The sequence below is a fragment of the Aythya marila genome, assembly GCF_965140915.1.
Source record: "Aythya marila genome assembly, contig: HAP1_HAP1_SCAFFOLD_158, whole genome shotgun sequence".
NCBI lineage: Eukaryota > Metazoa > Chordata > Aves > Anseriformes > Anatidae > Aythya > Aythya marila.
The window spans coordinates 667012-681678 of record NW_028136675.1 but is presented as its reverse complement, the minus strand read 5'-3'; the positions used below and the strand labels follow the sequence as shown (position 1 = coordinate 681678).

General features: G+C 48.6%; 3 protein-coding genes across 3 annotated transcripts in view; 1 reads left to right on the top strand and 2 right to left on the bottom strand.

Moving 5' to 3' along the window:
* The window catches only part of LOC309891560 (antigen WC1.1-like), a gene marked incomplete at both ends in the record, with an annotated part of 315844 nt that overhangs the window by 16580 nt on the left and 284597 nt on the right, over nt 1–14667 (top strand). The gene's annotated exons all lie outside the window — the stretch shown is intronic.
* LOC309891619 (olfactory receptor 14C36-like) lies at nt 613–1545 on the bottom strand (the record flags this gene model as incomplete). Its single annotated transcript, XM_082785966.1, has 1 exon — nt 613–1545. The coding sequence occupies one exon, from the start codon at nt 1543–1545 to the stop codon at nt 613–615; it is 933 nt and encodes a 310-aa protein (XP_082642092.1).
* On the bottom strand, nt 11937–12854 carry LOC309891544 (olfactory receptor 14C36-like; the record flags this gene model as incomplete). The annotated part of the gene is made up of 1 exon (XM_082785904.1): nt 11937–12854. The coding sequence occupies one exon, from the start codon at nt 12852–12854 to the stop codon at nt 11937–11939; it is 918 nt and encodes a 305-aa protein (XP_082642030.1).

Genomic DNA, 14667 nt, shown 5'->3' with positions numbered 1-14667 from the left:
TTTCCAATGTCATTAGATGTTTTGGGGTTGTTATATATGGAGTGGTAATTCATGTCAGAAAAATGGTTGATATTAATAAAGAAGGGGGAGATTCGGGAATGTAGCAATGGGGGTTGGAAAGCCTAGTGGTTGGTGATAACATCAGACTCTTAACGATGAGGTCATCAGGAATGTAAAGAGTTTAGAGAAAACAAAGAAGGGTGATTGAGGTGACACCCTGCCATCTGGGATTGCTTGTTTTCCCCTCTGTTAAGGCATGGAAGTTGCTGGGGGGGTTGCTGGTTAGAACTGTTAACATTTATTGTTTAATGTTATATGATAATATTATATGATTCTTCTCTGAGGAAGGATCTCAGGCAAGCAAATCACAGCAGGGTTCTTTCTTTTATTGAAATACACAGAGAGCCTGGCTTCTCGTTTACTCCATGTCTCAGAATCACACGGACAGGTAGATACGGAAATGGAAGGGGATGAATAATGACATTTTCTGTGTTCAACACTATCACAAATAAATCAAAGATAAGATAATGCTACACAACCACACACAAATTTCCAGCTTCTGAGCCTGTAATGAGCTACATTATAAGTGATATGCAGAGGAAGAACAGCAGTTTATTGGTTCTGAAAATATCCAGTTACCAATTTGCACACTGCATCCTTGAGCTCCTTGTTCCTCATGCTGTAGATGAGGGGGTTCACTGCTGGAGGCACCACTGAATATAAAGCTGCCAGCAAAAGATTCAGGGAGGAGGAGGATACAGAGGGGGGCTTCAGATAGGCAAATGTGGCAGTGCTGAGAAACAGGGAGACAACAGCCAGGTGAGGGAGGCATGTGGAAAAGGCTTTGTGTCGTCCTTGCTGTGAGGGGATCCTCAGCACTGCCCTGAAGATCTGCACGTAAGAAAGCACAACATAAAGAAAACATCCAAATGCTAAGCAGGCACTAACCACAAGAAGCCCAACTTCTCTGAGGTAGGCATCTGAGCAGGAGAGCTTGAGGATCTGGGGAACTTCACAGAAGAACTGGTCCAAGGCATTGCCTTGGCAGAGGGGGAGGGAAAAGGTATTGGCAGTGTGCAGCATAGCATAGAGAAAGCCACTGCCCCAGGCAGCTGCTGCCATTTTGACACAAGTTTTGCTGGCCATTATAGTCCCGTAGTGCAGGGGTTTGCAGATGGCAATGTAGCGGTCATAAGCCATGATGGTGAGAAGAGAAAACTCTGCTGAAATGAAAAAGACAAAGAATAAAATCTGAGCAGCACATCCATAGGAGGAAATGGCCCTGGTGTCCCACAGGGAATTAGCCATGGCTTTGGGAACAGTGGTGGAGATGGAGCCCAGGTCAAGGAGGGCGAGTTTGAGGAGGAAGAAGTACATGGGGGTGTGGAGGCGGTGGTTGCAGGCTATGGCTGTGAGGATGAGGCTGTTGCCCAGGAGGACAGCCAGGTAGATGCCCAGGAAGAGCCCAAAGTGCAGGAGCTGCAGCTTGCGTGTGTCTGCGAATGGCAGGAGAAGGAACTCTGTTAGGAAGCTGCTGTTGGACATTTGCTGCCTCAGGGCATGGTTGCCTGTCCATGGAGGAATAGACAGTGACATGTTAGAGAGAATTTTCCAAGCAAAAACTAAACCTTATTTCATAGAAAACATCCTCAAGAAGGCTGTATCCTCACTGCATCTTCATCTCAAGAAGACTTGCTCCTGCCTGGAGCTCTGCATCTCTCTGCCTAAGGATGCCACAGAGACCATGAAGATCCTCTGTAATCTCAGCAGTAATCAGTGCTGCTGGTAAAGAACACCAGGGGTGCATCTCAGGTATCCACTGGCCAGAGGCATCTCCCTATTTACAAGTGATGAAACAATCCCACAAAGAAACAAAGAAGGTTGTGTTGGTGCTGCCTGTAGGTTAAATGGTGTGGAGTGAATATATGAGTTTCCTCAAAGACCTACAAATCTCTTTTAACTGTAATGCTCTATGAGTTTAGGTCCCTTCTACAATCCTAACAACACCATTATCATCTCCCTGACTGCCGTCCAAAGCAGGAAGTTGAAAAATGAGACCTCAGAGAGTGCCATCCCTTCAGTTATGGCAGGTGTTGTTCTTCCCTTTCAAGAATCTCCCCCAGAAATGCCCTGGGGGTGCTGGGGAGATATGAGGAGCCTGGCCCATGTAACAGCCCCCTGCCAGCAGCAGGAACCTGTCCGGCCCTGGCCTTCTGGTCCTTCCAGCCACAGCTTCTCCCCACAGCACCCTGGGCAGCTCCCCAGGCAGGCTGAGTGCAGAGCCTCGCAGGTGGGAGAGGCTCTGCCCTGGAACAAAGCCCCTGGGGCTCAGCAGGGACCCTGCTCTGCACCACAGCCCTGGGCACCCTTGCTTGCTCCCTGCTTGCACAGCCTGCAGCTGGTCCTGTGAGAAGGAACCCTCATGTCCTGTCCCACTGATAGCTTTGGTAGGTAATCCCTGCTCTGGAGCTTGTCATTCTTCTGTTATCCAAAGAGAATTCTCCAAAGATAAATATCCAAAGAGTTCTCCTGAAAGATCCCATAGGCTGTGGGATTTGCCAGCAAATCTGGAGATGGCACAGGAACAACAGCTGCATTACCCTGCAGCCACAGACTTACCCTGTTCAGGGCTGTGAAGATTTCTCCTGCAGTGAGCTCTCAGCATCCCCCCCTCCACACTGCCTTTAATATCACCCTCCCTTCTCTCAGCCGCCTTTGTCCCCTGCAGGCAGTGCCCCCAGCCCTGCTGCACTGTGCAGAGGAGCAGCTTCTGGGCAGAGCTGTCTCTCTGCAGTGCTGCCCGCTTGCCAGGAGCTCCCCTTGGGCTGAGAAGCCCAGCCCAGTTCAGCAGCACAGCTCCAGCCTAATGCCTCTCTGTCTCTCCCCTCTCTCATGTCCCTTAAGATGTCCCTGTTCCTCCAGGGGAATCAGCTTTAAAACACACTGAAGTAATCCCTGATGTTCCTTCCATCAGCCGCTGAAGGAATCTCATTTCCAGCACTGTCCTTCCTTATTCAGAAAATGGATGAGGTCCAAGGATCACCTTTCCATGTCCTGTTTTAAGGCAGGACACTCCTGCAAGGACAGGGATGGATCTTCCTTCTCCCTGCTGATGGAAAGGTTTCAACTGAGCCAACCAAGGCACCTCCTACTTTGTTTGCTGTCCAGAGGCTAGAAGGATACCCTAATGTAATCCAGATGTATTACCCTGCTCTCTCCTGTGCCTCACATTTGGAAACTGCCCCGGCTATGTTATGCAGTGACCATTCACTGCCTCTACTGTGAACAGCGCAGGGAGCTCTTGGCAAGTCCCTGGTCCTCCAGGGGAATCAACTCGGAATCAAACCAATGCAATCACTGTTCTTCCTGCTGTCAGCTAGGGAGAGACACCTATTTCCCACCTATTTCCAGTGCTATCTTTTCTCTTAAATCAAAATAAATGTTTGATATGGGAATCATCTTTTCTTGTCCTTTTATTAGTTAGGACACCCACAAATTTTATTCCATTTCTTTCAAGCACCTCTTAATATTCCGGAGAATGAATCTTTTTCGCTGCAAATGAAATCCCTCTGTCTACACAGACTACACAACCCAGCAAGCTCATAGAATCATAGAATATTTGGGGTTGGAAAGAACCTTAAGGTCTAGTTCCAGTCCCCATGAAATGGGCAGAGTCTCGTCCCACCTGACCAGTTTGCCCAAGGTCCCATCCAACCCGACCTTAGACATTACCAGCGATGAGGCATCCACCACTTCTCTGGGCAACCTGTTCTAGAGCCTCACCACCCGCTGCGTGAAGAATTTCTTCTTTAGATCTGATCTAAATCTGCTCTCTTTTAGCTTAAAAGCACTGCCCCTTGTCCTATCACTACACTCCCTGATACAGTCTCTCCAGATATTTATCCTATGTGTCTCCCCCTGTTCTCTTAAGAGTAGGGAGGGAGAGAGTGGCTGTGCGGTGCTTGGCTACCTCCTGGGGATAAAGCACAACACATCTGGGGACACAAACCTGACAAACAAATGATGAAGGAGGCAGTGAGGGAGCCAGACCTGGTCAGTCACACTGACTGGTGAGAGTATGAGAGAGGATGTTTCTTCCAGCGAGTTTATCTGACCAGGTTTCTTGTCAGTTGAGAAACCAAGGGAAAACAGGGAATACTGGTAAAAGGGGATGTCCTATAAGGAGAGGCTGAGGACACTTGGGTTGTCTAGTCTGCAGAAAAGAAAGCTGAGGAGCAACCTAATTTTTCTCAGCCACTGTCTTAGGAGGGCAAGTGGAGAGGGAGGTGATGACCTCTTCTCACTGGTAAATGATCAGAGAAAGTGTGCAATGGCACACAGATGCACCAGGGAGGTCCAGACTGGAGAGTGGGAAAGTTGTCTGTACTGTGAGGGTGGTCAGACACTGGAATAGGCTTCCTTGAGACCTGTTCTTTTTTTCCCAGCCTGTCAGTGTTCAAGAAGCATTTGGACATTGCCCTCATTGATATGCTGTAACTTTTGTTTAGCCCTGGAGAGATCAGGTAGTTGGACCAGACAACCTTTGAAGGTCTCTTCCAACTGAACTATTCTGTTCTAGTCTAGTCTTGTCTAGTCTAGTCACTACACATGTGCATAGGCCCATTTGTGTATTGGAAGACCACAATAATGCTTCCTGGAGTCTTCTTTTCTTCAGGCTAATCCCAACTCTCTCAGCTGCTCTTCACAGGACATGTATTTGGTGTGCATGGCATGCTTTTGGTAGTCAGGTGGTAGGTTGCAGGGGGTGCTGGATGATGAGGAACATCAATTTGATCACTCTGGGTTAGCTCTCCTGACTGTGTCCCATCGCAATGTCCTGCACACTTCCAACCTACATGTCATGAGGGGCAGTATTAGAATCAGAAACCCTTGATGCTGTGTAGACACACTCCATGACTGTTTCTAAACCTTCTCAAAGCCAGTTACCCCCTGCACTAAAACACCTCATCCCTGGAGAATCCTGTGCAACAGCTGTCTTGAAGAGTGTTTGTTTTGTTTTCATCTTTCCTTTAACATGTGACCAAGTCTTGGAAGACAGCAGATGTTACAGAAGTCTTTGGAAGACAAAGTTGAGGCTGAGCTGAGAACTAAGTGAAAATTATGTGTTTATTGAGTTAATTAAGCAACACTGAAAAAAAAAATTTTTTTTCTTTTATTGATGGTATGCAGAATGTTAGGAAATACCTTGACTTCAGTAAGGCTTTTGACACCGTCTCCCACAGCATTCTCCTCAAGAAACTGGCTGCTCTTGGCTTGGACTGGCGCACGCTTCGTTGGGTTAGAAACTGGCTGGATAGCCAGGACCAAAGGGTCGTGGTGAATGGAGTCAAGTCCAGCAGGAGGCCAGTCACTAGTGGTGTTCCCCGGGGCTCGGTGCTGGGGCCGGTCCTCTTTAATATCTTCATCAATGATCTGGATGAGGGCATTGAGTGCACCCTCAGTAAGTTTGAAGGTGACACCAAGCTATGCGTGTGTGTCGATCTGCTTGAGGGTAGGAAGGCTCTGCAGGAGGATCTGGATAGGCTGTACCGATGGGCTGAGGTCAACTGCATGAAGTTCAACAAGGCCAAGTGCCAGGTCCTCCACCTGGGATGCAATAACCCCAAGAAGAGCTACAGGCTGGGAGATGAGTGGTTGGAGAGCTGCCAGGCAGAGAAGGACCTGGGAGAGATGGTTGATAGTCGGCTGAATATGAGCCAGCAGTGTGCTCAGGTGGCCAAGAACGCCAACAGCATCCTGGCTTGCATAAGAAGCAGTGTGGCCAGCAGGGCTAGGGAGGTGATCGTCCCCCTGTACTCAGCTCTGGTGAGGCCGCACCTCGAGTACTGTGTTCAGTTTTGGGCCCCTCGCTACAAGAAGGACATCGAGGTGCTTGAGCGGGTCCAGAGAAGGGCGACGAAGCTGGTGAGGGGCCTGGAGAACAAGTCCTATGAGGAGCGGCTGAGGGAGCTGGGCTTGTTCAGCCTGGAGAAGAGGAGGCTCAGGGGTGACCTTATTGCTCTCTACAGATACCTTAAAGGAGGCTGTAGCGAGGTGGGGGTTGGTCTATTCTCCCGTGTGCCTGGTGACAGGACGAGGGGGAATGGGCTTAAGTTGCGCCAGGGGAGTTTTAGGTTGGATGTTAGGAAGAACTTCTTTACCAAAAGGGTTGTTAGACATTGGAACAGGCTGCCCAGGGAAGTGGTGGAGTCAGCATCCCTGGAAGTCTTTAAAAGACGTTTAGATGTAGAGCTTAGGGATCTGGTTTAGTGGGGACTGTTAGCGTTAGGTCAGAGGTTGGACTCGATGATCTTGAGGTCTCTTCCAACGTAGAAATTCTGTGATTCTGTGTAAATATGGCATTTGCCTTTGCAAGTAATGCTTCTTGCAGCTAGGAGTGGCCTTGCAAGGACATCAGCCAGCTCCCTCTGCTCTCCCGGGTAAATCTCATCATGTCCAATAGGCTTGTGTATCCCATTAAGTCAAGTATGCCCTGACCTGACCCACTCCCACCCAGTGTACATTTTCCTTGCCCCTGTCCTTCCCCCAGTCTCTGTGGCCTGTTTTTCCCAAAGGCCATTCTTGCCTGTACTGACTGAGGTGAAGAAGGAATTCAGCACTTCAGCCTTTTCCCTGTCCTGTGTCAACAGATCCTGGGCCTCATTCAGCAGTAGGTCCACATATTCCCAAGTGTTTTTTTTGCCACCTATATACTTCTAGAAGCCCTTCTTACTGCCTTTGACATCCTTGGTCAAATTCCATCAGAGTTGGGCTTTAGCTTTCCGATATTCATCCCTACGTGCTTGGGCAAAGCCTCTGTATTCCTCTGAGCTTATCTGTTCTTGTTTGCACCATTGCTGTGCTTCTTTTCTGTGCTGGAGTTTTGCCAGAACCTCCTGGTTCATCCATGCAGGCCTCTTGTAATTTTTACCTGACTTCCTTACTCTTAGAATGGACTGCTCTTGATGTTGGAGGAGGTGATCCTGGAATATTAACCACCTTTCTTGGACTGCTCTTCTCTCCAGGGCCTTATCCCATAGGACCCTTCCAAGCAGATGGCTGAAGATGCCAAAGACCAGGGCTGCAAACTTGCTATTTATTTTGTTTCTCATTGTCATTGGAGACAGCAGGCATAGTTTGCCATGGTCCCACAGCTGAGGTGTGACAACCCAAAAATGTATCGATGCCCTCAACCGGGAGCACAGACTAGAACAAGCTGCAGTCTGTGCTTTTTGACATTCGTGAAGTCACTGCCAAGGCATGGTGGGACAAGTCATGCAACTTGGAATGCTGCAATGGGTGGATACAGACTTTAGGACAGACAGAGTGGAATGATCCAGAGTTAGATTTCCTCATGGAAGCTGCTTGGATATATGGAGCTCCTCTATGTGACCTATGAAAAGTTCTCTGAGCACTTGTGGGTGCCAATCAGAGAAGGGGTCACTAAGGGTGCTATCATGGTGGGAGAAAATAACCTGCAGCCAGGGCAAGGAAGTGGACATAGTCATTGTTAAGCACCCCAAAGAAGTCTCTTAGAGTAAGAGTCTGGGTCTCCCTGAGGGTTTTTTATTGTCCCTGCCATTTTCCAGAAGGGGAACAGAACTGCGTGCAAACAGTCAAGGTGGTTTCTGGAATGTCTTGGGATAGCTTCCTTGTCTAGCTTCCAGATAGTCCAACAGAGGTAATACAAACCTGGATCTGATACCTGCATGCCAGAAAGAGCTAGTCAGGGATGTGATGATCTGTGTCAGCCCTGTCTGTCATGACCCTGAAATTGTGGGGTCCCGGATCCCAAGGGGTGTGAGAAAGGAAATAAAAGACTTTTAGTGGTGATCCCAGGTGAGCCGCACACAAGTTCAGAACAGTGGTTGGATGCCTCACAAGTTCTGTGCAGGGGTGAGGAGGCAATAAAGCCCTGGGCTGGTGTCCTCTTGTGGTCCTCAGTTGAAGGAATGGCAGCCCTAGATAGCTGAGAGGACAAGGACCTCAGTTCTGTTGGTGGAGGTCCCAACTGTGATATATGTTCATCTGATTCGTGTCAGTATGGAACAATGCTAGGGCCGCATGGTATGATGAATGTGACCTTCTGTCTTACATACCCTTGTATAACCACAAGTCTAAGAAAAACTGAATGGTTAATGTATAGAGTTCTTGTACCTTGCAAAGGAATTTGTGTCACTAGAGAGCAGTTCTGTCTGTCTCTGGGTCCTGCACTGGCAATTTAATTCTTCCACAGATGTGGTTTCTTCCCTTTCCTCCCAGTGTCCCAGTCTCCCCCTCATTATAGTCAAATTATCAAATCTTCAGAAATATTCCTCAAATCCATGAGCCTATTTGCTTTTGTTATTCCGAACTTTTATTCCTAACAGTTACAGCCTTTTTTGTCTTTGTGGTTGATTTAGCACTGCTATAGATGTGACTGTCCCTGTGAATGGCCTGTGAGGAATGTTTTAACTACTCGTGAAGCGTCAATAAGAGAGCTATTTGTGTTTGTATGTTCTTTCTTTGAAGTCTCTGATGTCTGGGGGTTTCAGAACAACTGCTAACAACTAGTGACTGTTATGGCTTCTGAATGGGACACTATGCAAGCCCCTGATGTCTGGCCAGGTGGCCAGGAGATTAAGGAGAAGAAAAAAGAAGCTGAAGGACGGCTAGGAGACAAGACTTGCAGGGGACGCTGTGTAAGCTTTTGACATGCTGCCAAGGAGTACAAAGGGGAAGGACAAGAAAAAAAAAACTGAGAGGAAGACTACGAGCCTTCAGCATGAAAGACCCCCAGAGACCCCCAGAGGGACCAGCGGAGACTGATGCGCATGCTCCAGTAGGAGGGACTGCACCCCGGAAGCTAATTATAATAACCCAGGTTTTTTTTAGAAGTAGTAAAGAATATGTATTAGTCTAGGAGCATAAAAATCATCTACTTGATGTAACTGGTGTGCGTCCTGGTGGAGCGGAGACTCCTGGCACACCCAGCGCTGTTTGCTTACCTCTATTCCTTTAATAAATTGTAAACTTTGATTATAATCCTAATTTGGGACTGAGCTATTTATAACACTTTGTTTTCTTGGCTAAGTCTAGCCTTGCCAGTGCATTTGTCCATCTCCACTGCTGGCTGTCCTATGATGTCCCACATCTGTCCCTGTTCCCCTTCAGGATGCAAACATCCATCTTGCTTTCTCACCTTGCTTTCTCCTTGACATTTAGGCACTTTCATTGATGTCTGTACCTGCTCCAGCTCTGCCCTGAAACACAAACTCATGGACTGATAACAGATTCCCTCCAGGTGACTTCTGACACTATAGCACACCCTTTCCAATCACTTATCTTCCCTCTCATGCCTTAACTCCATCACAAAAGCTTTCTTTTGAGACAGGTTTTCTCTCACATGCAGTATACCATGACCAACAAAACTTCCAGCATCTCAGAAACCATTCGTCACACAGGCATCCACACCCATCAGCCTTCCTGGGGCCTGTCAGCTGATCAGACAGAAGGAACCTCACCGTGATCTTCCAGTCCATGTGGCCTTCCTGCTGGCCTTTCAGCTACTCAGAAAGATACAACTAAGCCACATGCATGCTGTTCCCCAGTCATGTACACAGGCACAAGACACTTGACAACCCACAGCCAAGGCTGCTACTACATGGGCCTTTCAGGTAATTGGGCAGAGGGCATCACACAAGCACCACACCAGACAGGTGCCTTCTGCTGGCCTGTGACAAGACGCTGGGAGATGTGAGCCTAAAAGGCCCGTCTGCCAGCCAGGAGGCAAGGGTTGACCTGGCAGCTACTTCAGAAAGATGGGATCTCCCAGTCCCTTGCCCAGCCATCCTCCTGCTGCTAGCCTCTCAGCTCCAGAGGCAGAAGTGAGCTCACAGTCCCCACCAAAGCCAATTGCTTCCAACTGGATTCAGAGTTTCTAAAACACAATCGACACCCTCTAAGAACATCCAAACCTGGCACCCTCATTGACGCCTAGCACCTAATGCAATAAAAGCAAGGTCGTTTTCATCTTCCAAGGCCTTACATCTCCTGATGGCCTTTCAGCTTCTCTGATGCCCAGAATCATGCAGCCAAATTGCTTCAATTTTGTGATAAGAGTGCAGGAATGAGGGATTTGAGGATTAGGCGTTTAGGTTAGGGTCTAAGGATTAGGTATTTCCTTTCAGATTAGGGATTGAACAGAGTCTCAGAGCAAGCCTTGTGTATTCTGCATTGGATAGACAGTATTTAGGGTATGAGATAGATCTCTGGTTAGGGCTTTATTACGTACCTTGCTAAGGGATGATATCTGGCACTATAATTGTAGGGATTAAGAACTAGGGAATAGCGAGAGTAACATGTTAAGACTAATGGTAACAAGTAATGTGTATGGGGTTTGACTTCAAGGTAGGAAATGAGGTTGGGGTTTAGAGTGGTGGACTCCTTTTGGGGTGAGGGATAGCATTTAGTACTAGGTTAGCATTAGGTTTTAAGGTTATTGGTTAGAAAACTTGCCATAACATATATATTTTTGAAGTGAGTGTTGCAGCAGCAGCGGCCTTACCTGGACCCCTCTCATCTCTTCCAAATCTTTCCTTTCTCATAGCCAAACACCTCTTCTCTCCCCCAGATCTCCCTCCTTTATTCTCTCAGCTCTCCCTTGACCTTCCCGAATGTGTCACCCTGTTGGGGGCAGCTTTCTGAGGGCCTTTAGGACCTCAGGGGCTCTGCTTCCCTGCTGTTGGCCAGCCAGGTGCTTGGACAGAAGTGACCACACAGCCAGCATCCACAGGGCTACAAGGAGCTGTTGTGCTCAGGAGGCCTCTTTCCAGCTCCTCCAGGAGCACCGGGTGCAGGGGATGCCCTGCACAATCCCTCTGGTACTCTGCCTGAAGGGCACAACTTCGGTTCTACTTCAGAAGAGCTTTCCTGATGCCTTGTGTTTTCCTTGGAGTTCACAGACAGATTTAATACTTTCTCTTTGGGCTGTTCCACCTTGGACATGCTTGTGCACTGTGGGTGGGCTCCATGCCCTGCTGACTCCCTGGCACATGCTGTCCCTGCCAATCCCCTGGGCTCTCCTGACAGCTCCTGCTTCCTTCCAGAAAGATGCCTGCCTGCCATCAGCCCTGTTGCATGTGGTGGATGCAGGCAGGTGAAATCACCATTTATATGGGTGCTGGTTACTGGCAGGCAATTCCAGAATCAACCCCCTCCCTGACTAAATCCTGATCCTGGGATTCTAATCTCATCCCCATGAGCCCAAAGAGAAACAAGCTAAGAAAGGAGCCTCTTTGAGTCCATCCCTTAGTAATATCCAGGAGAGGAGCTGAGCCTTCAGGCACTGCCCTCAGCAGATCCCTTTTTATGCTGGAGATGCTGGTGCAGAGCCAGCTGTGCTAGAGAAGTGCCCCTGGCCTGTCCCTGCCTGTGGACACAGGACTGCCAAACAGCAGCACGGTGAGCGAGAGACAAGAGCAATCATTCCTCACAGCAACACAAGGGCTCTGAAGGAGAGCACAGGAGGTGAAAGGGAGAGCAGCGTGGGAAAGACCAAGCTTTTTGGCTCCGTGGCAGTGCTGCTGTGCCAGGACTCTTTTTCCCTCAACCTGTGCACAAAGCCAAGTGCCTCTGCAGCTCTACCACAGGTCTCTGGGGAAGGATCTCAGGCAAGCAAGTTACTGCAGGGTTCTTTCTTATATTTAATTACAAGGAAAGCCTGGTTCCTCATTTACACCAAGCCTTTGAGTCAAACAAAACAGGAAAATACTTAAATAGACAGGGATGAAGAATAAATATTCTTTGCAGAAGACACTATTAGAAGTACAGAAAATAAAGAAGAAACACAGACACGCACAAAAAAAAAAAAATAATAATAACAAAATCTGGACCTATAATGAGTTACATTATGAGTAATATGCAGAAGATAACATGCAATTTATTGGTTCTGAAAATCATCCAGTCATCAGTTTCCACACTGAATCTTTTAGCTCCTGGTTCCTCATGCTGTAGATGATGGGGTTCACTGCTGGAGGCACCACCGAGTACAGAACTGCCAGCAAAAGATTCAGGGATGAAGAGGACATAGAGGGAGGCTTCAGGTAGGAAAATATGTCAGTGACAATGAACAGGGAGACCCCAGACAGGTGAGGGATGCATGTGGAAAAGGCTTTGTGCCGGCCCTGTTGTGAGGGGATCCTCAGCACAGCCCTGAAGATCTGCACATAGGACAGCACAAGGAAAACAAAAGAGCCAGATGCTAAAACAGCACTAACAAAAAGAAGCCCAACTTCTCTGAGGTAGGCATCTGAGCAGGAGAGCTTGAGGATCTGGGGAATTTCACAGAAGAACTGGTCCAGAGTATTTCCCTGGCAGAGGGGAAGGGAAAAGGTATTGGCAGTGTGCAGCACAGCATAGAGAAAAGTACAGCCCCAGACAGTTGCTGCCATGTTGACACAAGTCCTGCTGGTCATTATTGTCCCATAGTGCAGGGGTTTGCAGATAGCAATGTAGCGGTCATAAGCCATGATTATGAGAGTATAAAACTCTGCTGCTACAAACATAACAAAGAAAAAAACCTGGATAGTGCAACCTGCATAGGAGATGGTCCTGGTGTCCCAGAGGGAACTCACCATAGCTTTAGGCACAGTGATGGAGATGGATCCCATGTCAATGAGAGCAAGGTTGAAGAGGAAGAAGTACATGGGGGTGTGGAGGCGGTGGTCGCAGGCTATGGCTGTGAGGATGAGGCCGTTGCCCAGGAAGGCAGCCAGGTAGATGCCCAGGAAGAGCCCAAAGTGCAGGAGCTGCAGCTCGTGAGTGTCTGCAAATGGCAGAAGGAGGAACTCTGTGGGGAAGCTGCTGTTGGACATTTGCTGCCTCAGGGCATGGTTGTCTTCCAATGGTGGAAAAGACAGAGAAAAGATAGAGAGACATCTCTGAGCTAAACCTATGTATTCTGTTTTATCGAAACCTCCTCGGCAAGACAGACTGCTACTTCCCTTTGAGGAAGATATTCTTTTGCCTCTAGTTTTCACGTTTGCTTCCTAAGGGTACATAAGGACCAGACAGATCCTCTGCAAGCTCATCCAGAACCAGTACTGTCCTAGTCCATCTGCTAAATACCACTGGCCAAAGGCATTTCCCTATTTTAGGTGTTGAGCAGGACATCCAACAAACCTTCAGGATACAATGAAGGTGTTGTTGGTGCTGTATATAGGCTAAAGAGCGTGAAGGAAAAATGTGAGGTTCCTCAAGGACCTACAGATCCTTTTGAGTGTAATGGTCTAACATCTTCCGTGACTGACACAACCTTACAACTTCATTAGCATTCTTCTGACTGCTCTTCAGGGCAGGAAAGTGAAAGCAGAGTCCCCAGACACTGCCTTCCCTACAGGTAATGCAGGAGTTGGTCTTCTCTGTCAAGAATCACATCCAGAGATATCTTGTGGGTGCTGTGAAGCTGTGAGCTGCCTGCATGAGGCAGCAGCCTCTGGGCACCAGCAGGACCCTGCCCTGCCCTGCCCTGCCCTGCCTTGATCAGGGAGCTCCTTCCACCCACAGCTTCTCCCTGCAGCACCCTGGGCCGATCCCCGGGCAGGCTGAGTGATGAGCCTGGCAGGCAGCTAAGGCCCTACCCTGGCACACAGCCCCTGGGGCACAGCAGGGACCCTGCTCTGCACCACAGCCCTGGCCACTCATGCCTGCACCCCAGATGCAGGCAGTCCCGTGAGAAGGAACCCTCATGTCCTGTCCCTCTGACAGCTTTGGCAGGGAATCATTGATCCATGGAATATCCCTGTCCTCCACACTAAAAAAGCCAGCACAGCCCTGTGACGTGTCCTACCAGCCATAGAAGTGGCAGCTGTAGGAGAATCCTCTATGATACTGCACCTGCCTGCCCTCACACAGACACTTACCCTGTTCAGGGCTATGAAGATTTCTCCTGCAGTGAGCTCTCAGCATCCCCCCTCCACACTGCCTTTAAAATCTCCCTCACTTCTCTCAGCTGCCCTTGTCCCCTGCAGGCAGTGCCCCCAGCCCTGCTGCGCTGTGCAGAGGAGCTGCTCCTGGGCAGAGCTGTCTCTCTGCAGTGCTGCCCGCTTGCCAGGAGCTCCCCTTGGGCCCAGGAGCCCAGCCCAGCTCAGCAGCACAGCTCCAGCCCAAGGCCTCGTTGTCTCTGCCCTCTCTTGTGTCCCTTGAGATGTCCCTGGGTCTCCAGGGGAACCAGCTTTGAAACAGACTAAAGCAATCACTGATGTTCCCTCCCATGGCTGGGGAAAGAAACTCATTTCCAGGATGATATTTTCCTCACATTAAAAAAAAAAATACGATGTCTGGGAATCACCTCCCAATGTCCTGGTTTCAGGCAGAACACTCACACAAGGACAGGGAGGGATCTCCCTAACCCTCCTGAGGGAAGGGTTTCAGTTGGTTTGGGGTGGCATAGAGTTAATTTTCTTTGTAGAGACTCATCTGATTCTTTACTTTGGATTTTTGATGAAAATAACACATGAGTCTTTTGGCTTCTAATGAGCTGTGCTTATATTAAGTTAATGACATTTTAGCTTCTCCTGCTGCCCTATCAGCAATTAGGCTGGGAGGTGTGGGGGGTGTTATTTAAAAAGCTTTATTTAATCAACCCTGGTATTTTCATTTCAGCTATTTTCTTTGATGGAGGTACTC